General features: G+C 37.5%; 1 protein-coding gene across 5 annotated transcripts; it reads right to left on the bottom strand.

Moving 5' to 3' along the window:
* Positions 1 to 363: 363 nt before the first annotated feature.
* LOC133314355 (ribonuclease II, chloroplastic/mitochondrial) lies at positions 364 to 26,699 on the bottom strand. 5 transcript variants are annotated; one of them, XM_061515840.1, is made up of 15 exons: positions 26,309 to 26,699; positions 23,776 to 23,947; positions 23,529 to 23,642; positions 23,362 to 23,439; positions 23,161 to 23,292; positions 17,501 to 17,722; positions 16,934 to 17,116; positions 15,372 to 15,434; positions 15,160 to 15,266; positions 14,929 to 15,078; positions 13,177 to 13,336; positions 11,633 to 12,028; positions 2,259 to 2,483; positions 1,051 to 1,234; positions 364 to 945 (listed from the first exon to the last, which is right to left on the bottom strand). In XM_061515840.1, exons 1-14 carry the CDS (start codon positions 26,587 to 26,589, stop codon positions 1,109 to 1,111), a joined length of 2,409 nt encoding a protein of 802 aa, XP_061371824.1. In that variant the 5' UTR covers positions 26,590 to 26,699; the 3' UTR covers positions 364 to 945; positions 1,051 to 1,108. The 5 variants fall into 5 exon arrangements, with proteins under 5 accessions (XP_061371824.1, XP_061371821.1, XP_061371829.1 ...); XM_061515837.1 differs by having other exon boundaries at positions 364 to 933; XM_061515845.1 differs by having other exon boundaries at positions 364 to 926.
* Between the last annotated feature and the right edge of the window lie 710 nt (positions 26,700 to 27,409).

The raw sequence follows: 27,409 nt of genomic DNA, 5'->3' as shown, positions 1-27,409 counted from the left end.
GGAATTCCCAAAATTCAGAATACCTGAATGTGCTTACCGTCAAAGGAACGAGTACAAACTTAAACGAACACCATATTATTTTATTTTAGTGCCTTTTTCCTCACTTTCCCTTGTTCCACAGCTGGCAGAATTACCTATGCCATCACCATCAAGACACGTTTACAATGGGAGATTACAAACTTCACCAATGTTGACTACATCTAAGGAATCGAGTAAAGTAGGAAAAATTGCCTCCGAATATGTTCTTAACATCTGGCAATGCAAAAGCTTTAAATAGTAATATACTAAAATGTTAACCATTGATTTGGCATTGCAACATAACTTGTAGTCGTTCCCCATTCAAACATTTCGCAACCCCTTTATGATCAATTAAGTGGTATATGAGCAATTGGGTGTAACACAACGTATATTAAAAAGTCTCTTCCATATGACCCCCTTGTATTGCACGTCTAGATCCTTAGATCTTATAGCACAAGGTGTGCCAGGTTACAACAATGAAAACTCATCAGATATCTATATAAGGTTGTAAAGCCATGCATATACCTGGCAAAAGTAAACTACCTAAGAAAAAAACCTCATAACCATGAATTTTTAGCAAAACAAAAAAAGAAGCTGCTTCTGGGGATATATTACAACTACCGGCTCATGTCAAAGACATCTTACCAAATCAACAGAATGGGCTAAGCTACTTGCGAAGAGGAAGAAAACCTGCTAACTTTATGTTACAGCATGGGTGGAGAAAATGGAGGTAGTTAGAAGGACTGTTTAGCTAGCAGCGTGTTGAAGCCTGGATATGCTGGCTATAGCTTTCCTCAACTTCTCTGCCAGAAATGACTCTTCGAAATGTGAACAGCTTGACAAAGTTCCAAAGATTTAAATTCTGCCAGTAAAGCGTGTAATCTCTCTTCCATGCAAAGACGATGACGCTGCATCCTACCAGCCAAGCTAAGTGAGAGTTAATAAGCCTATCCTCCCACATCCGAAGAGTGTGGTTCAGGTATTGGTTGACAGAAATATATAACTGCTAGGAACGCATATAGAGCTGTTTACCTTTTTGAATAAATCATTGAAAATTGAAAAGGTCTTTTCAAAAACGTAATTCTTTACATCACCCTTCTACAACCTCCTTCAGAAAAAGAATATCATCGCGTGGATGTGCTTCTTCCACCTTAACTATTATTTCATCCCCTATCTGAGTTCCAACAGAGACCAAAGCAGAAGCTTGAAAGCCAACCTGCGAAAAAGAATCACGTTCTGGATTCAAAACAGTAAAAAAGAAAATTCGCATCTTTTCACCACATTAAACTTAGTGTAAAAACACTCTGGTAAAAGCAATACATATGAGGTTATCTAAACAAACCATACATAACAAGAAAGTGATAAGAAAGATTAAAAAAATTATAATATCAATTTTAATATCTGTTTTTATAGTGTCGGTCTCATCTATCAGTTTTAAGAACAAATTTTCAACTAAGTAATGATTCTGCTTTGGAAAGATTGACAAATTTTTTAACCAAGGTATAGAAAATTCAACTACCTCCCAAATGAAACGAGCTTGTGAAAATTGTGCAGTGACCTAAGTAATGATTCTGAGAAATAGCTAAATTTAATAGAGTTTTTCACTGAATGAATAGTTCCACATTGGTTGTATGTGCAACTAATGTGGAGTTTATAAGGCCTCGGGCACTCCCACCCTTTGAGCTAGCTTTTGGGGTGGTGTATCCCAAGGTTCTTTACATGGTATCAGAGCCTCGCCGCCCCCCACTTTCTCTTGTGGCATTTCTTAGCACAGGTAGGCTGAGCCAGTTACATTGTCCACTTTTCAAGCCCAATAGGCTCTCGTGTGAGGGGGCGTGTTGAGATATATAGTCCCACATTGGTTGTATGTGCAACTAATGTGGAGTTTATAAGGCCTTGAACACTCCCACCCTTTGAGCTAGCTTTTGGGGTGGTGTATCCCAAGGTTCTTTACACACTGATACAAGCATCCATCACTGAAGTGGCCTTAATATAATCATTATGTTTGCATCTCCAGCATATACGGAGGAGATGAGGAAGGACATTAATACATGATTCCTCCAAGATTATGGAAATTATGTTTCAACATTGATCTCAAAAAGTAAACTCATCATCCCTAACTAATCACTGATGCAGCTATTATAAGGCAGCTACCCCTTCTAGATGTTTTACACGCTGCCAAAAAAAAAAGTGCATGGACTGCCAAACAGATTATATAATAGGAACCATTAGCTGCATACCTCAATCAACAATAGAGCTGCAAGTCGATCTTTAAAAAATTTAAGGACCAATGCACGATATCTTTTCTCTTTTGGTTGTCTTCTTAAATATTCTAATATCCAGTATCGAAGACTACTGTTGCAGAGCTTCCTCACTGCTCTAAATTTATCATTTACAAGTGCTGCTATGCCTTCAAGCTTACCAGCTGAAAAGGGTGGAGGCTCACCTCTAAGAAATGCCTTTACCTAAGGAAAACAAACATTCCAAACATAACCAAAACACAGACGGAAAAACCTTAAAAGAAAATACCAATTTGTAGTAATAACAGAAGCACTTAACGGCAGTTAGAAAGCAAAGCCCACAAATAAAAATGCTACTACAGTAACATGTTGCGAATCCAATCATATTGCAACATACGATGACAAATATAAAGACTAAAACATAAATCCTTGGAGCTATAAAATAAAGTTTTCTAGGTTGTATTCTTTGCATGAATAAACCTGATAGGACTCCTATTAAAGTGTACACTAGGCAGCATTATAGAAGATTATGGCAAAATGATGACTCAGCAATTTAGAATATTTCAGAGGAGTGAGTTTGTTAAAAGAGAGAAGGAAGTTGGTTGATGAGGTGGCTAAGGTAGTTAGAAGGAATAAAAGGCAGGGGAAGGGGAAGACTGGATTTGGGAGAGAGTTGCACCTCTCGAATGTGCTGCACCTTTGTCATTTATAGTTCTTCTTTTTCAGCAAACTGTAGCTAATAGTTATAATTGTCTTTCTGTAATTTCCCTTCTTCACATCCATAGTGGTAACGTTTTCTTATTTCAATACAGAAAATCCAGATTTATCTGGGCCAAAATCCGTTGTTTCTTTCTTTTTCGGTTATTATCTTATCCAATACTATCAATTGGTATCAGAGCTCTCCGATCCAGGGGGCTTTGAACCACACCAATCAGAAAAAATAAAATAAAAATGAGAAATCAATTTTATAAAATGAAGATTCCTATATTTTCTGGGGACAAAAAAGCTTGGGAATGGTTGCTTCAAGTTGAGCAGTACTTTGAGGCAAAGGGAATTTCAGATACTGAAAAGCCATCGGAAGCTAGGGAAGGCATTGACCGATCAAGCTCGAATCTGGTATAATCCAAAAGTTAGTTTGTGGACATTTTTAAAAGCTTTCTTCAAGGAATTTCAACCGGAGGTTTGCTTGGTAGATGATGACCTCAAAGGCTAGAATCTGAGCTGCAACAAAAATCTGTTAGGGAGGAGACCGAGACCAAGCAAGGAGAAAAGAATGGAGGAGAACTAGATGAAATAAACTGTGTCCTGATAAAAAGTGGTGATGAACAGGAAGAGGAAATTTAGGAGAGCATTCAAGCAATGGTTCAAACCACGAACAAGGTGTTGATGGATTCCAGCCAAGCCAAAATTGGTTATGAAAACAAAGGAAAAAGCAATTGTGAATGGAAGGAGAGATCGAAAAAAAAAAAAAAAAAAAGATTGGTATAGTTTCAAGTGAAGGTGACAAGAAGGAAGATGAAAGAAGCTCCTCTTCCCGACAAGGAGACGACGATGAGTGGGTTAAGAGAGTGTGGGTGCCAACATTGGCACCACCACCTACGGTGGTAGTTGACCCACCCATTTTGCCAAAGCCACCAGACAAGCACCATTGTGAGAGAGAGAGAGAGCGAGTTGTTGCAGCACTGCTATGAGCAGAAGAGGGTGCATACGCAGGGAGCAGAACGGGAACAAGCTAGGTCAAATTTGAAAATGGGACAAATTGCAAATCCAGCCCAAACTAATGGTAATTTACAGCTGACCCATGCCAATAACAATAGTACTTCTATTTCTATTTTATGTAGTAAATGGGCTAACAAGCTGATAAGTTCAGGTGCTACACTATGGAGTTGGCTGCAAATTGTTGTTAAATGGGCCCAAGCTCAAATTATTAAGTTAGTCCCAACCCAGCCTGAAAGAAGAGATAATTTAGACTCTATTCTTTGGTCGTATGAGGCTTGCAAGGCAAAATTTCCATCTGGACCAGGGGAACCAAAAAATCCCAAGGCTCGTCAACAGTTAATCTACACACAGTGGCTGATCTTAGTAACTCCTACCTCCGTCAATGAGTCTGGGGTATTCTTCGCTGACTTTCCAACCCAGGTATGCAATCTCGCAAACCCTCTGTTTTATATCATTATCACTCCTCGCCTGGTGACTACTGGTTTGGGTTCCCGTAGAGTAAAAACAATTGCTGCAACTAAACATTATACAGTTATTACTATCAAAGATGGTGAAATTTTCACATGGGGATCCAATGGAGAGGGACAACTTGTATACACTTCTGTATTTTCTGATTTGGGTAGAGTTTTTGCTTGGGGTTGCAATAGAGAGGGTCAGTTTGGTTATGGCACCACAAACTCGGCATCTAATTACACTCCATGTGTCGCTGAGTCCATGAAGGGAAAGAAATTACCCAAAAATTCTGCTGGAAATTATCAAACAATTATGTTTGCTCCATCTGATATCGCTATTATGGTCAGAAGCCCAGTCTTTAATGTTGATTTTTCTCTGGTTTTGTTCAATATCCAGAGTGTTGTAACCTGCAAGGATACATATGTCACTATTCCCGGAAAATACAGCCTTAAGGTCAAACATAGTTTTCCTGAATTAGAGAACTTGAAAGATAATTGTTGTTGGTATGCACAGTTAGCTTCCCAGCATGATATTCAGCTATTTTTGGAGGTTACCCTTGCTGTTGAAGATGCTGTAGTGACACATGTTAGGAAGAGGATAAGATTTGTTGGTGCTGAAAGTGAGAAACTGGTTGCCACACCAAAGCTTAAGGTTGGGATCGAGAAAGGGCAATGGGATCCTGGTGGATGTTACTATGCTTCATGCATAAGTTGGCCCTTACAATTCACCCAATGGGATCTAGGAGGAGGGTCTTCGTGACTGAACTGCACCTTGAGGACAAGGTGCTTAAAAGGGAGGAGTATTGATAGGACTCCTATTAAAGTGTACACTAGGCATCATTATAGAAGTTTATGGTAGAATGATGACTCAGCTATTTAGAATATTCCAGAGGAGTGAGTTTGTTAGAAGAGAGAAGAAAGTTGGTTGCTGAGGTGGCTAAGGTAGTTAGAAGGAATAAAAGGCAGGGGAAGGCATGAGGATGGGGAAGACTGGATTTGGGACTGGACTTGGGAATGTGCTGCACCTTTGTCATTCATAGTTGTTCTTTTTATGCAAACTGTAGCCATTAGTTGTAATTGTCTTTCTGTAATTTCCCTTCACATCCATAGTTGTAACGTTTTCTTATATACCCTTGAAACAGCCAGCAACAAAGCACCATAGAGAAATCTTGTTAAAGAAATATATTATAAGACTATTAATGTAACCTTTACTTAACAACTTAAACTTTTGGGTTGAAATGATTATTTACATAGTATTAAAGCCTACGTGACCAAGTGATAGTGAGATCGATCTTCACCGTCCCTATTCTATTAATAAATAACTAAATATTATAGAATTTTTTAGCATACGTAAATGGGGCCTATGCATTGCCCACCTTTCAAGCCTAATGGGCTCTTATGCAAGGGGTGTGTTAGAAAAATAAAATATAAAACCATTAATGTGACATTCACATAACAACTTAAAATTTTGAGTTGAAATAGTTATTTATAAGTTTTAATATAAACATTATCCCAAAAAACATCTACAGGTAAATAGCCATCCTTAAAGATGTGCACAACTAATTCCAACCAAACACACCTTAGAAGAACAACTACACGCTAACAAAAAATTTAGCTTCTTTGTATTTTTTTACCATCTTATTAAACCAAAAAAGGCTATAAATGTAATCATCACCTAATTACATCCCTTAAGAGAATTTTATTTATCAATTGTTAGAATAGGAAATATTAAATATATAGATTTGTATAGATTACCTTCCTATCTGTAAATATTCTTTTCCTATTTAGTTTTGTATTAGGTCTGGGCTTCTCACTTAAGCCCATTAGGATCTCTATATATTGCAACTCTTTGTATTAGCTTAATACACAGCATATTATTTTACATTCAAGTTGGTATCAGAGCTCTTTTGTTCTGGGAATCCTCGCTTTCGCTTAAAAACTTCGTTTTCGCTTTAAAACCTAAGCCCACTGCTTAGGAGTCCTCTTTTCTTTGCCGTGCGTCCTTCCGACAAGCCATTTAGGGCTGTAAGCCCCTTCTGAGTAAATTCCAAACGCGTCAGCACCTCCGACTGCCACCGGAACCACCGTCCGTCACTGTTCCGGCCGCCGGAGAAGTTTTCCAGCGAGTTTTCAACCCAGACAACCTGAGATCAAGACCCTCTCCTCCCGGCGACCAGTTCTGTTGAGGTCCGACCACCGTCGCGTCAGTCATGCGCCTCCACGCGCCACTCGTCTCCTCTGCGCATGGTGCTCACGCGCCACCTTCAACCGGCGCGTGTACACTGTTACGACAGCTTTTTCCGGTCGTTCTTGGACAGAGAAGCTCGCCTCATCCTCCTCTTTCCAGATCTGTGGTTGGTTCTTTCTGGGTCTCACTTTTTGTGCGTACCTCTTCTTGAATTTCAATCAGGTTAGTTTCGATTCACTTGGTTGTATAACCTTGTGATTTATTATAATGGCAGCATCTTCTCCTGCTGATTCGGAGATCAGTTCTCTCTCTCGTCCTGCTAAAAGTTCCCCTAATATCATCTCCACCAATGTTGGGCCCATTACCTCTTCAAAGCTGAAGGGTTCTGTTAATTACAAGAATTGGGCCACCTCTGTTCGAGTTTGGTTCTTTGGACAGGGACATGAGAACCATCTCACAACTAAATCTACTGATATTCCTAAGGAAGAAAAATCTGATTGGGAAAAGATTGACAACCAGCTTCTGAGTATCCTTTGGAAGTCTATTGATCCAGTCGTCTTGGATATTTTCTATTCTTTTCAAACATGCAATGAAGTGTGGGAGGAAGCAAAACACCTCTACACTAATGATGTTCAGCAGCTCTATTCTATCGTGTCTCAATTTATGGATCTACGCAAATCATCTGACACTCAGATGGAGATATATGTTGGCAAAAGTCGATCTCTGATGCAGGCATATTTGGATATGTTGCCTTACCTTAATGATGCTTCTGCATATCGGAAACAGGTGGAACGTCTCTTTATGGTTGCCACACTTTCTGGTCTTCCCGAAGAATATGATAATGTCCGGGATACTATCTTGACCAGTGGGGATCCTAATCTATCAATGATGTATCAGCGTCTTCTGAATCTTAATAAGAAATCTGCTCCTGCATCATCTACTGTTGTTGATTCCACTGCTCTAGTTTCGCGTACTGACTTTCGCGGGAACATTGGAGGTGGTCGTGGACGTGGTAGAGGCGAGGGAGGACATGGCCCAGGAGGAAATGGTCAGTGACCTCGTTGTCATTAGTGTCAGCAACTCGGTCATTATGAGGAACGTTGCTACACAAAGTATCCTCACCTGCGACCCTCTTATGCTGTTAATATAGCTCAATCGGATACTGCTTCAACTGGTATAGTCTCTCTCTCTCCTCTGAAGACTATGCAGCACTCCAGACCCTTCTCATGAAGGCTTCTCCTCAGTCTCAGCCCTCTGCTTCAGAAACTGGTAATCCCGTTTGTTGAGATATATAAAATCATTAATGTAACCTCACCCAAAAGCTTAAGCTTTTAGGTTGAATTGGTTCTTTACATATTTCTCAACACCGATGCTTGTGTTTCTCATTCTGCATCACTTGGTCCTTGGATATTTGACTCAGGTGCTACTGATTACCTTTGTGGTAATAAGTAACTCTTTTCATCCCTTACACATTCTGATAATTTACCCTCTTTTACTCTTACTGTTGGCACTAAAGCCCCTGTTCATGGGATTGGACAAATCTGTCCAACCTCCTCATTGACCTTGACATCTGTCTATTACATTCCTGACATCCCTTATAATTTAATCTCTGTTAGTAAATTGATCAACTATCTTAACTATATGGTCCCCTTCTCAAACCATTCTGTTTCTGTGCAGGATCCGGGTACGGAGAAGATGATTGGAGTGGGCCGTGAGTCACGGGGTCTGTTCTACCTGGTTGTGCCGAGTCCTTCAGTTGCTTGTTCTCTCACAGAATCTCCACAACTCATCCACAGTCGCCTCGAGCATCCTAGTCTTTCAAAATTGCAGAAGATAGTTCCTCTTTTATCAGGTCTTTAGACTTTAGATTGTCAGTCATGTCAGCAAAGGAAGCACATACGTTCCTCCTTTGCCAATCGAGTCAATAAACGAGCTAATTCTCCTTTTTCAATTATTCATTCAGATATTTGGGGTCCTAGTCGTAGTATGTCTGTTTTAGGTTTTCGGTATTTTGTTACCTTTATTGATGATTTTTCACGTTGTACTTGAATTTATTTAATGAAAAACCATTCTGAGTTATTTTCTATTTATCAAAAAATTTCTGCTGAAATTCATACTCAATTTGGTGCTTCTATTCATATTTTACGTAGTGATAATGCTAAGGAATATGTTTCTGTTGGCTTTTCTAATTTCCTAGCCACACAGGGTACTTTACACCAAACTACTTGTCCTCCCACTCCACAACAAAATGGAGTAGCTGAACGTAAAAATAGACATCTCATTGAGACTGCACGGACTCTTCTTATTCACATGCATGTTCCTCTTCACTTCTGGGCCGATGCAGTCCTTGCCTCTTGTTTTCTCATAACCGAATGCCTTCATTTGTGCTTAATAATGACATTCCTTATAACTTGTTGCTTTCAGATGTTCCTCTCTATCCTCTATCCCCACATGTCTTTGGTTGTACCTATTTTGTTCATGATCTCACTCCTGGTAAGGACAAGTTAACATCCAAAGCCTTTAAGTGTATTTTTCTTGGTTATTCTCGTCTTCAAAAGGGTTATCGTTGTTATTCTCCTGATCTTAAGCGTCACTTTGTTTCCGCTGATGTCATTTTTCTTGATCAACAACCCTTTAATTCTATCCCATCTCAATTGTCACAGGTTGATCATGTTCTTCCTGTTCCTTTGCTTGACTTGTCTTTGCCAGCTGCAGGTACTTCTATTCCAGATGAGCAACCTATTGCTTCCATACCTGAGGACCGTCCACTTCTCATTTATCAGCGTCGTAAAAATGTGCCTCCTGTCGACTTGACTCTGGCTGACTCATTGCCCATTGCTGTTGATTCTTCCCCTCCGGCTCCTTCACCAGAGGTTCTTCCCATTGCTCAAAGAAAAGGTACACGTACTACTCGTAACCCTGATCCTCTTTATACCTTTTTGGGCTATGACCGTCTTTCTTCTCCTCATTTCACCTTTGTTTCTAGTCTTTCTTTTGTTTCTATTCCTAAGGCCACAGGTGAAGCACTTTCCCATCCAGGGTGGCGCCAAGCGATGCTTGATGAGATGACTGCACTTCATTCCAATGGCACTTGGGACGGACCTTGTTTCTGCTCCTTCAGAGAAGTCTATAGTTGGTTGTCGCTAGGTTTTTACTGTGAAACTTGGACCTGATGGCTATGTTGATCGTCTCAAGGCACGCTTAGTCGCAAAAGGTTTTACTCAAATCTTTGGCCTTGATTATAGTGACACATTCTCTCCGGTCGCTAAGATGGCGTCCATTCGCCTATTTCTTGTTCTTGTTGTTGTTCGTCACTGGCCACTCCTTCAACTTAACATCAAAAACGCTTTTCTTCATGGTAATTTACAAGAAGTTTACATGGAGCAATCACCTGGCTTTGTTGCTCAGGGGGAGTCTGGGAAGGTGTGCTGACTTCGTAAATCCTTATATGGTCTCAAGCAGTCTCCTCGAGCATTGTTCAGTCGCTTCAGTTCTGTTGTTCAGGCTTTTGGCTTAATCCGCAGTAAAGTTGATCATTTTGTATTTTATAGGATCACATCTCCTGATAAGTGCATCTATTTGTTAGTCTATGTTGATGACATCATTCTCACCGGAAGTGATCAAGCTGGAATTCGTCAGTTAAAACAGTATTTATTCAGTCAATTTCAAACAAAGGACCTTGGAAAGTTGCGTTACTTCTTGGGAATTGAGGTGGCACAATCTAGACAAAGCATTTCTATCTGTCAAAGGAAGTATGTCTTGGATATCCTAGAAGAGACCGGTATGTTGGGGTGTAAACCAGTTGATACACCCATGGATCCCAATGTCAAGTTATTGCCTGGACAGGGGGAGCCATTATCTGATCCTAGTCGTTATCGGAGGCTAATTGGGAAGCTCAATTATCTTACTGTGACTAGGCCAGACATTTCTTTCGCTATTAGTACGGCTAGTCAGTTCCTTGATTCCCCTTGTGATTCTCATTGGGATGCTGTTGTGCGGATCCTCCGATACATCAAAGGAGCACCAGGAAAAGGTTTATTGTATTTGGATCAAGGATATACAGAAATTTGTGGTTATTCAGATGCTGATTAGGAAGGATCACCCTTAGACAGGCGCTCTACTTCCGGCTATTGTGTCTTCTTTGGAGAAAACTTAATTCTTGGAAGAGTAAGAAACAACCTGTTGTTGCTCGCTCTAATGCAGAAGCTGAGTATCCTGCAATGGCAATTTCTACCTATGAGTTAATCTGGTTAAAGCAGTTGATTCAGGAGCTTCATCTTTGTGAACAGAAACAACCTATGACACTCATTTGTGATAATCAAGCTGCACTACATATATCCTCCAATCCTGTATTTCATGAAAGAACCAAACATATAGAGATTGATTGTCACTTCATTCGTGAAAGGATTCAGTCAGGAGAAATCAAAACAGCTTTTGTCAACTCTAATGATCAACTAGCAAATGTCTTCACTAAAGCTCTTAGAGGTCCTCAGGTTTAATACATTTGTAACAAGCTTGGTGCTCACAATATATACGCACTAGCTTGAGGGGGAGTGTTAGAATAGGAAATATTAGATATATAAATTTGTATAGATTACCTTCCTAACTGTAAATATTCTTTTCCTATTTAGTTTTGTATTAGGTCTGGGCTTCTCACTTAAGCCCATTAGGGTCTCTATATATTGTAACTCTTTGTATTAGCTTAATACACATCATATTATTTTACATTCAAGTTCAATAAAACAAAGTAACAATCTTTTGTACAGTTATATTCCTTCCAGCGCAGGTGAAAATTTCAAGCACACCAAAATGGCACATTTTGTATCCTGTCTCTTGTGAAGGCAACAAGTATGTTTTCGTTTCTTTTTGTTGGAAACTAGCTAAATTGTTAGAATAGTATAATATATATATGTTTCGGTTATTAGTCCCACATCATGTAAATAGGCCCAAATGCATGTACTCTATTATTGTACATATAAGTCATGTACTCTATTATAAAATTAAACGCAACTTACCTGATAATGAGCAAGAAGATCCAAATATCTACGGATGGGAGATGTAAATTGAACATAACCAGGAATTCCCAAAACCCCATGGCGTGCTGGCTTCCTGAAATCAATTTCAGCTGCACGCATTACTTTGACTAGGGCAAAGCTCCTAACAGGCCCTTCTGGAAGATGGACAAATTCAGAAATATTAATATCTGATTGAGGCTGTCCCCTGTAGGGTAAAGGAATCTCATTCCGAGATCCAAATGTGGCCATAGCTTCGCCACAGAGTATCATCATCTCAGTGACTAGTCGCATTGCAGGGTCAGCCTGATTTTCCACATAAAGGTTTATTGCTGGTTCTGGATCCTCTGGATTAGACACTTTAATGCGAGTTTCTAATGTTGTTGTCTCAACTGCACCCTGAACAAAGGTAGAGAAAGGTTATATTAATGTATCAGAGGCTAATAATTCTTAATAGCTTTAACTATTTAAAAAATCTTCTATATAAACAGCTAATTCTGCATGCCTAAATGGATCCACAAGCGAGTGTTTCAATTACTAAGCCCAGATCATCCACTGGAGCATTCAGCTAAGCCTATTATTCAATGTCAGTCCCATAACTGGAGCATTCAGCTAAGCCTATTATTCAATAGTCAGTCCCATAATTTCTAAGAATATTTCTAACTCCACATTTTGGGTACAGTTTTTTATTTTTAAAGATACTTTCAGCATTTGTCAGACAAACAAAAAAGTAAAAAATGACATTTATTCAAGCCTGCTATCATTTTACAACATTTGTGGTTGCCTTGCCAAATAACAATATATATAAAATATGAACTACTAAAGCAATTTTTCACCACTTATTAGAGGGTAGTGAAATTTTAAAATCAATGGGATGAACCGACGCTCGTGGACAAACTATGGGTATGTTTGGTTAAGATTCTGGTGGAATTGATTTTGAAAAAATAGATGCTGAAAGAATTGATTTTCAAAAAATTGATTTATGTTTGAGAGTGATATTTTTAAGTGAGTTTAGAAGAATTAATTTTGTTTGGATGGTAAAGTAGGATCACTTTTGAAGTATATGTATAGGTATGCTTTTAAAAATTTTATGGGTCCAAAACCTAAAATTAATTCTACTCTATGGAAAAGTTAAAAAATTTCACTTTTGTCAATGTCAATTATACACGGTGCAAAATTGATATTGAGAAACCAAACAACCATGTTCCGTGCAGACCAATTTAATGCGATTTTGACATAAAACAAACAGGACCGAGTATTGTTGAATAATTTAACAGATGACAGGTGATGCTTTATTTAGGCAGTTCTGAAACCTGCAAAGCCATGAATCATTGAATCATGAATCAAGTGAGGATGTTAAGTAGAAGATCTTCATCAATTAAGATTAACAAGTGATTTTTCATGTAGATACTATTTTAACAACAAATTTCCAAACTTTAGCACATTACAGACCTAAGCTAAGACTCAACTCCTTTTAAAGAAAATCCTAAATACGTGGAAACACAACTTTATAAGCCCAAGAGTCAAAAGAAGAAACTAAAACCTACCTGCTGCCGGCGCCAATTCAGACGAAGGTTTGCAGCCTCAGACAAAATTCTGAGTTCACCCTCCTCCTCAAGGTTCAAATGGAGTAGCTCAGATGCGCTCTCATATGTCAGCATGTATGTTGGTTTAATCACTGAATTACATACTGAACATTCTGCAATGCTGTTACACCCACATAGGACATCAATAACAAAAGGCCTTCAAAAGTCATCATCATAGTTATTATCATTATTGCTACTACTACTACTATTAGTACTGCTTTGAACAAAAGAATTTGTTAAAGAATCATTTCAACCCAAAAATTTAACTGTTTGGTGAAGGTCACCTTAATGGTTTTGTGTTATATTTCTCTAATATGCCCCTTCACATAAGATACCATTGGTCTTGAAGGATGGATAATACACAGGTCCCACCTACCCGTACTAAGAAACTCAATAATTATTTATGAACACAAAGGGGGTGTTGAGATCGAATTGTAACCATTTGATTACGGAGGCTCTGATACCATATTAAACAACCATCTCATCTAAAAGCTCAAATATAAAAGAATTGATTGACCAGAGAAAAATGCACGGGTGGAGGATAAGGAATCTTCCTTGGGGCAAATATAAGGAAAAACAATAGAAGATAAAACATTAGCTCAAACCATCTCTTTAATCCCTATGATCACAACAATAAAAAGCAGAAATTTTATACCTATATATTGACATGGTTCTACATAAAAGGAAGTTAGTGATCCAGGACATGAGCATAAAGTCATAAAACATGAAAATCATTAAATATTTAAAAACATCCCAACTTTGATACAGGGTCTCTATGCATACCACCAATTCTCCTAAAAGCTTAAGTTGTTACGAGTTCACCATAGCAATGCACATAAATTAAACAAAGAAAAGGAAATAAACAAAAAGGTATCGTTAGTCATCCATTGGTGTTCAAACAATCCCCTACCCTATCTTACTTCAACAACACCCTTAATCATCCAAACTACTAAAAATAAAGGTTTACTGTTCCCTCTGATTTCCCTGCATACTTTATTTTAGGTTTTTAAAGATTTCCTGTATCAGTTAATTGTCACCACAAACCAATCCAGTATTTAAACAAGATAAAGGATTTTATAATTGAAGCATAAGATTATAGTATGATTTTTCTTGACATTTGCCTAATAACAGCTAGATATCTCATATTTCTGAACATTAGGTCCAAAGTTAGAAATCCAAGTACACTTTCAATAAGAATGCTACCGTACAATATAGGCAATACTGCAACCTTGATACGTAAGTCATGAAACACAAATGGGAGTTTGACCACATTTTGGACTAAAAAATTCATGTCTTTTAGTACAACAGTTATTTATTGTGCGCTGTTGTATATAGGGCTCAATGAGCCATTGCGCATTGCTCAGGCCAATATTCAAGTTTTATGCAGATATTATTTAATATAGCCTGAACTAGCATTAATAAACAAATATATATGAAAAACAAATTTTATATTAAGAAACACCAAGTCTCCTAATTACTCCAACATTCGTTTCCCATCAAACTCAAATGCATCGAATAGTCAAACATAAGACAAGACATCAAACACAAATAGCAGACAATATTTCTAGGCTATATTAGAACTCCGAGCCCCAATTCACCCTTCAGGACAGCTGCTAACAGTTTATCTCACTTCCTGCAATCTTTGGTTCTACTACTAGTGTGTCATTATTAGGTAGATTTTGCCACAACATGCAATAGATAATTTAAATTTACCTGCCATCATTATGCAGCACAACTGATACAGTAATAGCATTACAAATATCTCCTTGTCTCAAACTCATGCCGCCCATGGCAAGGTTTTCTGGAAACATAGAATATGTAGCAGTGGGCAAGAAAACAGAAGTTCCTCTTCTCATAGCCTCCCTGCATGCCATGGAGCACATTGAGGAGACAACATAACACTAAATAATCAATAATATGTCTCTCTGAATCTCAATCAGATACCTGTCCACAATAGTTCCAGGTTGAACATATCTAGTTGGGTCAGCAACATGTATCCAAACTTTAATCCGACCATCTTGCAATTTTGTTGCACTCAAAGCATCATCAAGCTACATATAGTTGGTTAGTTAATTAAATAATAGGCTTTCTTAAATAAATGAGCAACATTTGTAAGAATCTCAACAGAACCAATAAAAGAAGGATTGGTTGTTCACCTCATCAGCCTCATCAACATCGATGGCATATACCTTTAAATCAGTAAGATTCTTCCTGTTAATCTGAACATAGTAAAACAGAAAATGATTATCTAACAACAAACATATTAAGAAGTGTCCAAGTAATAATCAGAATTATTAAAGGAGAACAAGAAGATTAGGAAAACTTTGAGAGTCCAGTCTTTACAGCAATTTTAAAACAACAGTGAAGGCGGTACAGTCCATGTATTTAGCAGAAGAATCAGGTTAATCCAATCTTCTACTGGGAGTTTGGTACATTGACATCATAAAATGGGGTAAACTATTAAGGGATAAGATATCTAGATATTTAGAATTTAGAATTCCCATGTTTGGTATACACTATTAATCACCTCAAATTTCTAGGCAGTGATGCCCTTTGTGAAGAACCTTGGGATACACCACCCCAAAAACTAGCTCAAAGGGTGGGAGTGCCCAAGACCTTATAAACTCCACATTAGTTGCACATACAACCAATGTGGGACTATATATCTCAACACGCCCCCTCACACGAGAGCCCATTAGGCTTGAAGAGTGGACAATGCAACAGGCCCAGCCTACCTGTGCTAAGAAACGCCACAAGAGAAAGTGGGGGGCGGCGAGGCTCTGATACCATGTGAAGAACCTTGGGATACACCACCCCAAAAGCTAGCTCAAAGGATGGGAGTGCCCAAGACCTTATAAACTCCACATTAGTTGTACATACAACCAATGTAGGACTATATATCTCAACACCCTTGTTTGATCGAATTTAGGGAGCATTCAGATAAGTTGTAAAAAATAAAAAATAAAATCTTTTACGATTTAGTGTTTTTTTCAAGCATTTTTCATAAGATATATTTTTAACATCTAAAAGGGCAAGCCTGGAGCATTGATCAAGCTGTTTTTTTGTAACTTAAAATCCAAAAAATAGTCTCTTTACAAATATGCAAGAGTAAGGCTGTGTACAAAGATAGCCCTCACCTCTACCCTTGCGAGTCGGCATTTAATGGGGAGTGACATTTTTCTGTTTATTTTTTAAAAATAAAATAAAATAATCCAGTTATTATTAATTTTTGTAATCATATTTTTCATTTAAAATAGTGTTTTTTATCTTTAGAAAAGAACAAAAAATGGACCATTAGCAGTTTTAAATATATAACTTCAAATTTCAAATAATATCCTTTCCCAACTTTGTACATTTTACTAAGTATATTTAGATACATGCAAATTATAAATTTTAAATAGCATAATAACAATAAGCGGTAAATGGTTAATTGTTACAAAAGTATTTATAAAAATTTCTATTAATAACAAATTTTCTTGTTACCCTTCTATCTCAGCAAAATATGAAAGCACCGTGATCAAAGCTCAATAAACTCTGTCAGTAAGCATCAACTTTATATACTGAGTAATATTTGGTTTTGAAGGAAGGGATTGGACAGGCATTTAATAATGTCAATTTTTCATCATATTAATTGCACGTATCTTTCTAAAGAATCCAGCCATAAGAACATACATGATAAATCTCATTTTAGCAATATTATCAGGCAAATGAAACTCACCTCATCCGGATCACATGAGTCTAATAGAAGACTTTGAGCAGCAGATATGACTTCTTCTGAATGATCAGTGGGAATTCCCAACTTCAACAATTCAAGATTGACATGTACAGGAAAATACCCAATATCTACCAGGAGATTCAATGCTGAAGATGCTGTTTTTGCCAGACCCATTTCCTTAAGTATCTGCTAGTGGCACAGAAGATGAACTTAGTAGAACAAGAAAGTCAACTTCAATGACATAAATAGCAATCAACTATAGATGCACTAATCTAAGATTTTATACAAAAATATCAAGAAAGGAAACAACTGAATCCACCAAGATCGGCATTTCTTGTTGTTAAAAGTAGTAATTTTAGTAAGTGCAGGGCATTACTGCGGTAGGCTTTGTACTACACTTGTACTTGATCCACTTCATAAGTATAATTACATATAAAGGAGTAAAAAAAAGTTTGAGAATCTCATTCATTAATTCTCCTCTCCTCCCTATTTTCTTATGTGCAAACATAAAGAGAAGCACCATATTGCTACATTAAACGAAAACAAACTATGTTTGAGGGGAAAAGTTACCAGTCCAGCTGTTTTCCTTTGTTCATCATTTCTATAATCATCAATAGCATATGCTTCAAGTGACTCAATTCTGCTCCAAGTTTTCTCCTTGTTAATCCATGAAGATTTGGGAGGTTTATCATGTGAGGGCATCGATTTTGCAGAGGCCAACAATTCAATAAACTCTTGAAGTTCTTTCTCAGCAGCCTCCTTTGCAAGCTTCCTACGCATAAGTTCCTCAACCTGCCTTCTCAAAAATAATCTTCTAAGATATATATTTCGATTTAGACATCTCAAAATTATTAGTAAAGCAAACCAAAGTCTATACACAGTCTCATACACTAAAGAGTATCACACTTCTATGGCTAACCAATTCACAAGTTCATGAATTAGTGCTTTAAATAATGAGCAAAGCATAAGCAAAAAAGATAATTTCCACCAGCAAATACCTCTGCTCCCCTTCACTACCCAAAGCAATTTTCCCTCTTCTAAAATAATGAACATCAACATCATATAAAAGCAAGATCAAATTAAGGAAAAATAAATAATATATTGTTGAGATATATAGTCCCACATTGGTTGTATGTGCAACTAATGTGGAGTTTATAAGGTCTTGGGCACTCCCACCCTTTGAGCTAGCTTTTCGGGTGGTGTATCCCAAGGTTCTTTACATGGTATCAAAGCCTCGCCGCCCCCCACTTTCTCTTGTGGCGTTTCTTAGCACAGGTAGGCTGGGCCTGTTGCATTGTCCACTCTTCAAGCCCAATGGGCTCTCGTGTGAGGGGGCGTGTTGAGATATATAATCTCACATTGGTTGTATGTGCAACTAATGTGGAGTTTATAAGGTCTTGGGCACTCCCACCCTTTGAGCTAGCTTTTAGGGTGGTGTATCCCAAGGTTCTTTACATGGTATCAGAGCCTCGCCGCCCCTCACTTTCTCTTGTGGCGTTTCTTAGCACAGGTAGGCTGGGCCTGTTGCATTGTCCACTCTTCAAGCCCAATGGGCTCTCGTGTGAGGGGGCGTGTTGAGATATATAGTCCCACATTAGTTGTATGTGCAACTAATGTGGAGTTTATAAGGTCTTGGGCACTCCCACCCTTTGAGCTAGCTTTTCGGGTGGTGTATCCCAAGGTTCTTTACATATATATATGTAAATACATAAATAAATAAAAACAGAGAAAAATCTATCTCTTCACAATGCTAATAACCTTCCTCCAACCCATCTTTTAGACAAACTGTAATATCCCAGGAACATAATAGTAATTTATAATACAATAAATTATTAATAATAATAAATTATAGTTTAGTAGTAGTAATAATAATAATAAGCAATGTTTTTCAGGAACAAGACTCGGAGCTGATGATTGGCATTGCTAGAGAGGAAGAAGGGCTCTACTATTTTGAAAAGGATCCTTCTGAAGAGAAAATCTTTGTGAACCACTTGGTTTATTTGTCTGATGATTGTAATGATGTTTTGTTGTGGCATCGTCGGTTTAGGACACCCCTTCCTATATTTTTAGAAGTTGTTCCCAAACTCATATATCAATAAAAATCTTAGTTTTTTTTCTTGTAATATTTGTCAACTTGCAAAACATTCTCGTGTTTCTTATCCTCCTAGTGTCCATCATGATTCTTCTCCATTTACCTTTATTCATAGTGATATTGGGGCCTAAACCGTGAAAAAAATATCTCTGGTGCTCATTGGTTTATAACTTTCAAAGATGATCACTCTAGGATATGTTAGGTATACCTCCTAAAAGATAAGTCTGATGTTGCATCCACTTTTAAAAATTTTCATGCTATAGTTCAAACTCAATTCCATACCTCTATCCAAATTCTTCAAACTAACTGTTGAGTTATATAGTCCCACATTGGTTGTATGTGCAACTAATGTGGAGTTTATAAGGCCTTGGGCACTCCCACCCTTTGAACTAGCTTTTAGGGTGGTGTATCCCAAGGTTCTTTACATGGTATCAGAGCCTCGTCGCCTCCCACTTTCTCTTGTGGCATTTCTTAGCACAAGTAAGCTGGGCCTGTTGCATTGTCCATTCTTCAAGCCCAATGGGCTCTCGTGTGAGGGGGCGTGTTGAGTTATATAGTCCCACATTGGTTGTATGTGCAACTAATGTGAAGTTTATAAGGCCTTGGGCACTCCCACCCTTTGAGCTAGCTTTTGGGGTGGTGTATCCCAAGGTTCTTTACACTAACAATGATACTGAATATTTTAATTCTGTTCTTGGAGACTATCTCACCCAGCATGATATTCTTCATCAAAGTTCTTGTCCTAACACACCTCAACAAAATGGGGTGGAAGAAAGAAAAAATAGACGTCTCCTTGAAGTTGCTCAAGCCCTTGTGTTTACCATGTATGTCCATAAATATCTATGGGGGGAAGTTGTCTTGATTCTTGACTACAGCATACCTCATCAATCGGATGCCTTCTCATATCCTAAGTTTTCAGTCTCTTTTATCATGTCTTACCCACACCTTTCCTTCTTTTCGGACTCATTCTTCCCTTCATCCCAAGTTGTTTGGCTGTGTGGCTTTTGTACATGTTCCTCCCATCAAAGGTCCAAGCTCGATCCTAAGTGCATTAGATGTGTCTTCATAGGATATCCTCCTAATCAAAAGGGCTACAAGTGTTACTCACCTTCTCTTCGCAAGGTCTTTGTTTTTATGGATGTCATATTTGATGAGAGACAATTATTTTTTCCTCTGACTTCTCTTTAGGGGGAGTCTATTGGGGAAGATGAAAATAAGTCTTGGAAACCAAATTATTCTGTTGTTTTGCCTTTGCCATTGGAGATTGGGGGAGCTACTGTGCCAGAGAATGGAGATCCTCCTGGTAAATGGGAAAAGTTTTACAACAGGCAATAATCACTTCTAGACTGCCAAGATTCTGACTCGAGCCCTAGTTCCAACAACACCGATACAACCGACCTAGATGTGCCCATTGCTCTCCAAAAAGGTAGTAGATCTTGTACTACTCATTCTATTTCTCATTATATCACATATGAAAAGTTGTCCCCAGGTTTTCGTGCTTTCAACACTATGTTAGACAGTACAAAAATACCGAAAAACATCCAAGAAGCACTTTATGATCCAAAATGGAGGAATGCAGTTGTTGAAGAAATGGATGCACACAACAAAAATGGAACTTGGGAGTCCGTAGCATTACCTAGAGGAAAGAAAACAGTAGGTTGCAAGTGAGTATTCATAATAAAGTTTAATGCAAATAATAGCATCAACAAGTATAAGGCCAGATTGGTTGCTAAGGGATTCACTCAAACTCATAGGATAGACTATCAAGAGAATTTGCCCCTGTTACCAAGCTTAACACTATCCGAGTTCTTCTATCACTTGCTGCCAATCTTGATTGGCCGTTGCAACAATTAGATGTAAATAATGTCTTCTTAAATGGTGATCTACATGGAAGTTTATATGGTTCCACAACCTAGTTTTGAAAAGGGAGACGGTTCAGTATGCAAGTTGAAAAGGTCTCTATATGGTCTTAAACAATCCCCTAGAGAGTGGTTTGAGAAGTTTACTCAAGTTGTTAAAGGAAGAGGATTCCTCCAAGCTCAGACTGATCACACTTTATTTTTTAAACACTCTAATGGTGGTAAAATTGCTATTCTCATTGTTTATGTTGATGACATAATTGTCACAGGTAATGATTGTCAAGAGATAAGCTCTTTGAAGAAGTGTTTAGCTGCTTATTTTGAACTGAAGGATCTTGGATCTCTCAAATATTTCCTGGGCATGGAGGTTGCTCGAAGTAAGGCAGAGATTTCTTTAACTCAGAAGAAATATATTCTAGACCTGTTACAAGAAACAGGAATGCTTGAGTGCAGGCTAGCAGAGACCCCAATTGAACCCAATTTTAAATTGGGAATTGAAGATGGAAAAGAAGTTGACAAAGAGCAGTACCAAAGATTGGAGGGGAAGTTGATCTACTTATCTCACACTAGGCCTGACATTGCCTTTGTGGTGAGTATGATTAGTTAATTCATGCATTCACCCAAGGAGAAACATCTAAGTGCATTCTATAGGGTGCTTAGATACCTCAAGAAAACTCAGGAAAAGGATTATTCTTTAGAAAAGGGTATAATAGGACGATTGAAATCTACACTGATGCAGATTGGGCAGGTTCATCAGTGGACATGAGATCTACCTCAGGCTATTGCACCTATGTGTGGGAAAATCTGGTGACTTGGAGAAGCAAAAAACAAACAGTGGTCGCAAGAAGTAGTGCCGAAGCAGAATTTCGAGCTTTAGCCCATGCAGTCTGTGAGGGAATCTAGCTGAGAAGACTTTTTGAAGAGTTAAAGATGTCATATTCCCTATCAATAAAACTATATTGTGACAAGTAGGCAGTTGTCAACATCGCTAAAAATCCAGTTCACCATGATCAAACAAAGCACGTGGAAGTTGATCGTCACTTCAAAGAAAAAATAGATGATGAAAGTGTGTGTATAATGTATATTACTACCAAAGAGCATACTGCAAATATCCTCACTAAGGGCCTACACCGGCCAGCCTTTGAAGACCTGATTGGCAAGTTGGGAATGATCAACATTTACCTCCCAACTTGAGGGGGAGTGTAGGAAATTAGGATTAGAATCTTTCTGCTTTATTTCCCATTAATTAGTGATTGATTTTTTCCTTTAATAGGAATTTGAATTTTGAATTTGCTTCTATAGATAGGATATGGCTGACAACTCATTGCTTAGTCATTCTTATCCATTTTTTTCTCATTTACTCTTGTATAAATACCCTTATCAGTGTAAATCAAAAATATCAATTGAGAAAACCCTTTGTTTTACATTTCTCAATAATAACATAGAGCAATCAGAGAGGCTCTAGAGCAAATTATTCAAGTAGAGGGCTGACCCCATTGAGGAAGCCAATCGTAACATCAGTTACAGACCATCTGTTCTAATAGATATGCTAGCTGGTAAGAGAGCTGAAGTTAATATCAATGTTGGTTTAAGTGAGAATTAATTATATCCTTGCTATCTAAGCAGTGGGACCTCGGTGGGAAACTGAGAATTATTTGGGCTGTTTCCAATGTGTGTTGGCCATTCACTTGAGGACAAGATGAAATTTTAAGAGAGAATTATTATTAGGAATATTCCAACTGACTTGACTTGTAAATGAATTGTGAATTGTAGCTGATTGTACAATCCAGCAAGGAAGTTAAGGAGCAAGAACATAAAAGGGGAGGCTTTTGGCGAGTGAGTTAGTTGAGAGTAGAGGGCCAGAGAATTCTTTTTATGGAGTGTCGATTGTTGAGAGATAGATACCCATTGTTATTTTCCATCCATTCTGCAAGCAACACTCATTCTTGCTGTCCAGAGGAGGTCCATTCAATGAAGATTCATTCTTTCTGTATTTTCTTGCTGTTCTTGACCAGTTTCTTGCAAATAACAAAGTAACCACCAAGCAGTGCTAAGACGGACTTTAAAGTACTATTTTATGATCCCAATTTACAAGAAATCCATAACAGGTTTTAAAAAATTAAACAAAAAAATATATATATAAAAAAATTCAAGGCTCTTCCTGGAGCACATTTTTATGTAAAGGAAAATACTCCAAAGAATAGCTACATAACTTATATGTGTAATGAAAAATCCATTAATTTTTAAAGCTACTCTACACCTGAAAGTAATACATCTACCTGCCCACTTGGTCGAGGTCCATAAATGGAACGATATCCTTTAGTTTCCAGAACAGTAAAGTATACTTCATCTTTTGATAGCAAGAGATGGGCAGAATAGCTCTCAAGAGGCTCAGCACTGCCAAAAATTATCTGCAGACAAGCAGCTCATGTAAGGAGATAGAAAGCATACGTTGACATCCAGTACAGAAATCATATTACCTCGGCCAACTCTTCAACCGTCACAGACTTCTTCTTTTCAAGGAGCTCAACCCAAGCAAATTCAAGCAGTGATGGGTCCTGCATCATATCATCCAGTTTTTTATTATTGACAGAAGTAACAAGTAATAAATTTCGCATATCAGTTACCATCCTATTGTGAAACTGACCACATTGTCCTGAGCTTTCTGAACAAAATCTGCTATATCTGCTTGGTCAAAATTGTCAACACCAGGAACGATATATGTCACTTGTTGTGGTTTGATGGAAGAAGGGACACCATTCTTCAGCCCAATAAAACCAAGGAGCAGTCAGACTACACAAAATCTATTAACATTTAGCATTTAAAAAAACGCAAGAAGTTCCAACACCTAGCAACCTATTAAACATGCCGCATTATGTTGTATCTACTAGAACCTGATCAGAAACCATCCAATTCTTCTTGCCATCAGGTCTCTGAGCAACTGCTAGCAATATTCTATCAGAGTCCTTCTTGAACTCTAAAAGCAACCCCTTTTGCAATGAACGGTTCAAAAGTCTATCTTCAAGAAGCTCTTCATTCAATAATCCAATGCTGTCAAACCAATAACTAAAATTAAGATAGTAACTGAAGCAATGGCAAAGCTAGGAAACACCAAATCAAGCTTAATACGAAAATTTACAAGCCTTCCTATCCATAGCAGTTGTCTCAAATGTGACTGAAAATAGTTTTTCAGCTAATAAATAAATTTGAAAACAACTTTATCTCAATAACATTTTTTTTCTATAATATGAACAACAAAAACAAAAGGAAAGAGAACATTTTCAAAGTTTGGATTTCATGACTTTTTCCTTCAAAAACCTATCTACACAGAAATTTTCAAAAATTGTTCAGCTGTAACTTTTGCACTTTATTAAAAAAATTGAAAAACAGAAAACCATTTTCTGAACCTTGAAAACAAAAACAAAAAACAGGCTTTTGTTCATTTTGTTTCTATATTTTTTAAACCACAAACTCATCATTGTAGTGATAAAAAATACTTATTGTTAATATTTCACAATTTACTAAAACTTATTATCGGTTTGTAAATATAAGTTTTTCTCATTGAAAAGTTGGGACTAAAAGGCTGTTGATCTAAAGAAATTAACTGCACTAGGAAAAGAAAAGCATTTGCTACTAAATATATATTTAAGGAAATTGAAATATCATCTCAACCATTAGCCTTCATGCATGAGGATTCTACAACATACTTTATTTCAACCAAACAGTTTACACAGCCACCTCCATGGTCATTATAAATTTTGTTACATTTCTATCATGACACTATAAACTCCATATTCAATGAGGGGAGAGTAAGTTGGAGATAATGCGATAAAAATATGTTGTGGTATAAAATTAATACACAACAAAATACTTGAAATTTCCGTAATTGCAAACTAATATGCCCCCATATTCTCAAACTAATATTTCTTTAACACACACATGCTGTAAGGCATCAAAAGGCTTAGGATTTGTTTGAAAGCAGTGTGCCATCTAAACAGAAGGGCAGACATATAAAGACCATCAAGGAGTAATGATGAAAGTAGGTACGATACTGAACCTAGTAGTTTGTACATCACCATCATATAAAACAGTCATTTTATTTTACTTGCCTTTCCTAGAACTTAAGTGTCTCAAAACAAATCACTTATCACATTAAAATATATCTCATCAGTTCAACTTTGGAACTTGGATTTAAAGTTAACAAACTCTTTTTCAAAAAAAAGAAACAATCATAGTCAATATATTGTTATTATTGGCACTTTTTTTTTTTTTTGTAATAATTATTGGCACTTAAACAAGGGTTATTGCGTTATTGTGCATAGTTTGAGTCATTTTTTCCAGTAAAAGCAGGCACATAACTGAACTGTGTGTCATTAGAGAATATTCTATTTGCCAGCCTTAGTTTCTCACCTTACGGATCCTAAGGATCATGTCACCAAAATTAAGTGCAACTTTTACCACTTTAAAAAACTGCACATGAAATTCTTAGAAAATGTTATCCACACCCACATTAAGGTTCCTTGACATAAGAATTGCACAGCCCACCATCGTAACCTCTCTTCTCCAATCTCATGCTCAATTTTTGAACTGCATTCTTGGTTTTTATAGCATTTACAAACAACGGTGATCTGTTCAAGTATGACAGCCACAATTTCTTTTCATTCTGAACCTCTGATTTTTTGTTACGATTCTGGTCCAAGGGTATGGGACTTAGAGCCCCACATAGGAAATATAAAGTTCTGGTATGAGGTTTATATGGACTTTGGGCTCTCCAACCTTGTGAGCTAGCTTTTGAGGCGAAGCTCTCCCAAGGTTCCTATCATTTTTCATATAACTGATAATGAGTTTTTGAAATCAAAGAACAATGAAAAGGGTTTTCTTTCCTCCTTTCCTTTTCCAAGTGTAAAGAATCTCTTATATCACATTAAAACATCCAATTGTAAAGAAATTTCTGCAGTTGAGGCAGAAACTTTTTTTTCTGCCTCAGACACAAAATTCACTCTCTCTCTCGCTCTCTCATTTCTCTCTCTTTGAATTTTGTGTCTGAGGCAGTGCAGAAATGATTTACCCAACAAATAATCAAGACAATGCGTCAATATTTTGTAAATATTGAAACCCCAAGTAGAATATTACCTGCTTAATTATATTTATAAACAAATTACTAAATCCCTTAAGAAAAAAAACAAAACACCAAGTAGAATATCATGTGTTGTCCGCTAGGGTTCTTAACCAACATAAGTCGTGCCAAACCCAAACACACGATGAAGCATATGTTACCATTGTTGTCCTACACCATTGAAACTAACTCGCACTCAATAATTGTAATTAAACCAAGGACTTCAACTATGCAATCACATGCCACACGCTGCTTTCACAATTTCCAATTGTGCATCTAGCAATAAGCGTTAAGGAGGAAAAAAAAGGTACTTGGAAGCAGCGGAGACTCTCTTCCGGCGTTTGCGCATGGCTTGGAGCTCTTCAATGACGCTCTCGAAGAGGCTCTGGACGGAGCGCCTTTGAGTTTGACAGCCACCGCCGACATAATCGGAGGAGAAGAGATACTGAGGGAGGAACGCGGGGGAACGGCGGCGACGCCGGAAATTTAGGTGGCGGGAGGAAAAGTGGAGGGCGGCGAAGCGGACGGCGGAGGAGAGAGGAGGAGATGGAGGACGGAAGAGCGAGCAGGTGTTGACTGCTCGAACGGCCATGGTTGAAGCGAAGCGAAGCGAAGTGAAGTTCAGAGGTTCATGGGAGTGGTGAGGGTAAGACGAAGAAAATGGATGGAGGTTTTGTTCAGTGAGTGGTGCAGAATCGAGTGTGGGTGGATTCACGATACCATTTGAACTCACCTTTTTTTTTTTTTTAAGATAACTAGATGTTGAACTCCCTCTTTTTAACCTATGCTATGCAATCAAACGATGTCATGTCGGTTGCGTGTAAAAAAAATACAACATTGCACTATCATTGCAAGAGGTTGAGTTGGGAAAAAAATTTCATGGGTGCTACATGGAAATATGTAAAAGGCTGAGAGCTTATTTGGATTTTTTTTTTTTTTTAAGTTAAAAAGTACTTATAAGTTAAAGTTGAAAAAAAAAAGTTAAAAGTTGTTTGGTAATTACATAAAAAAATTTAGTTTAAAAGCTCAAATTAAAAATAAGTTGCTTGGCAAAATAACTTCATAAGCACTTTTTCTAATAAAAATTGTGATAAAGTGTATATTATCAAATAACCTCTAAACTATCAATATATTCACAAAACAAAAATACTATGAGAAAAAATTTGCGAATAGTGTGGCATAATTAAGAAATCATCAGTAGTTGGTTACAAAAAGAAAAAAGAAAAAAAAGATATCATCAATTACAAATTGTCAACGAGTATTCCATTCACATGAAATCACCTATTTCTATTTTCGATTAATGCTGATGCTATTTGATTTTGAACTCTATCCATATAACCATTATCTGCTATTCTTCTATGACTATGGATACTAGGGGTGTTCGCGGTCTGGATTGGATCGATTTTGGAAGC

The sequence above is a fragment of the Gastrolobium bilobum genome, unplaced genomic scaffold, assembly GCF_033153095.1.
Source record: "Gastrolobium bilobum isolate Gb01-03AN ecotype WA unplaced genomic scaffold, APGP_CSIRO_Gbil_v1 utg80331, whole genome shotgun sequence".
Taxonomy (NCBI): domain Eukaryota; kingdom Viridiplantae; phylum Streptophyta; class Magnoliopsida; order Fabales; family Fabaceae; genus Gastrolobium; species Gastrolobium bilobum.
This window is presented reverse-complemented; position numbering and strand designations above follow the sequence as displayed.

Excerpts from the sequence above, each read along its gene's own strand:
- LOC133314355 (XM_061515840.1), bottom strand. The coding sequence starts at position 26,589 with ATGGCCGTTCGAGCAGTCAACACCTGCTCGCTCTTCCGTCCTCCATCT. Across the intron at positions 23,293-23,361 it reads CGGTTGAAGAGTTGGCCGAG|ATAATTTTTGGCAGTGCTGA; the intron begins GTAATATGATTT and ends GCTTGTCTGCAG. Across the intron at positions 17,723-23,160 it reads GACCTCGACCAAGTGGGCAG|GTTGAGGAACTTATGCGTAG; the intron begins GTAGATGTATTA and ends TTGAGAAGGCAG.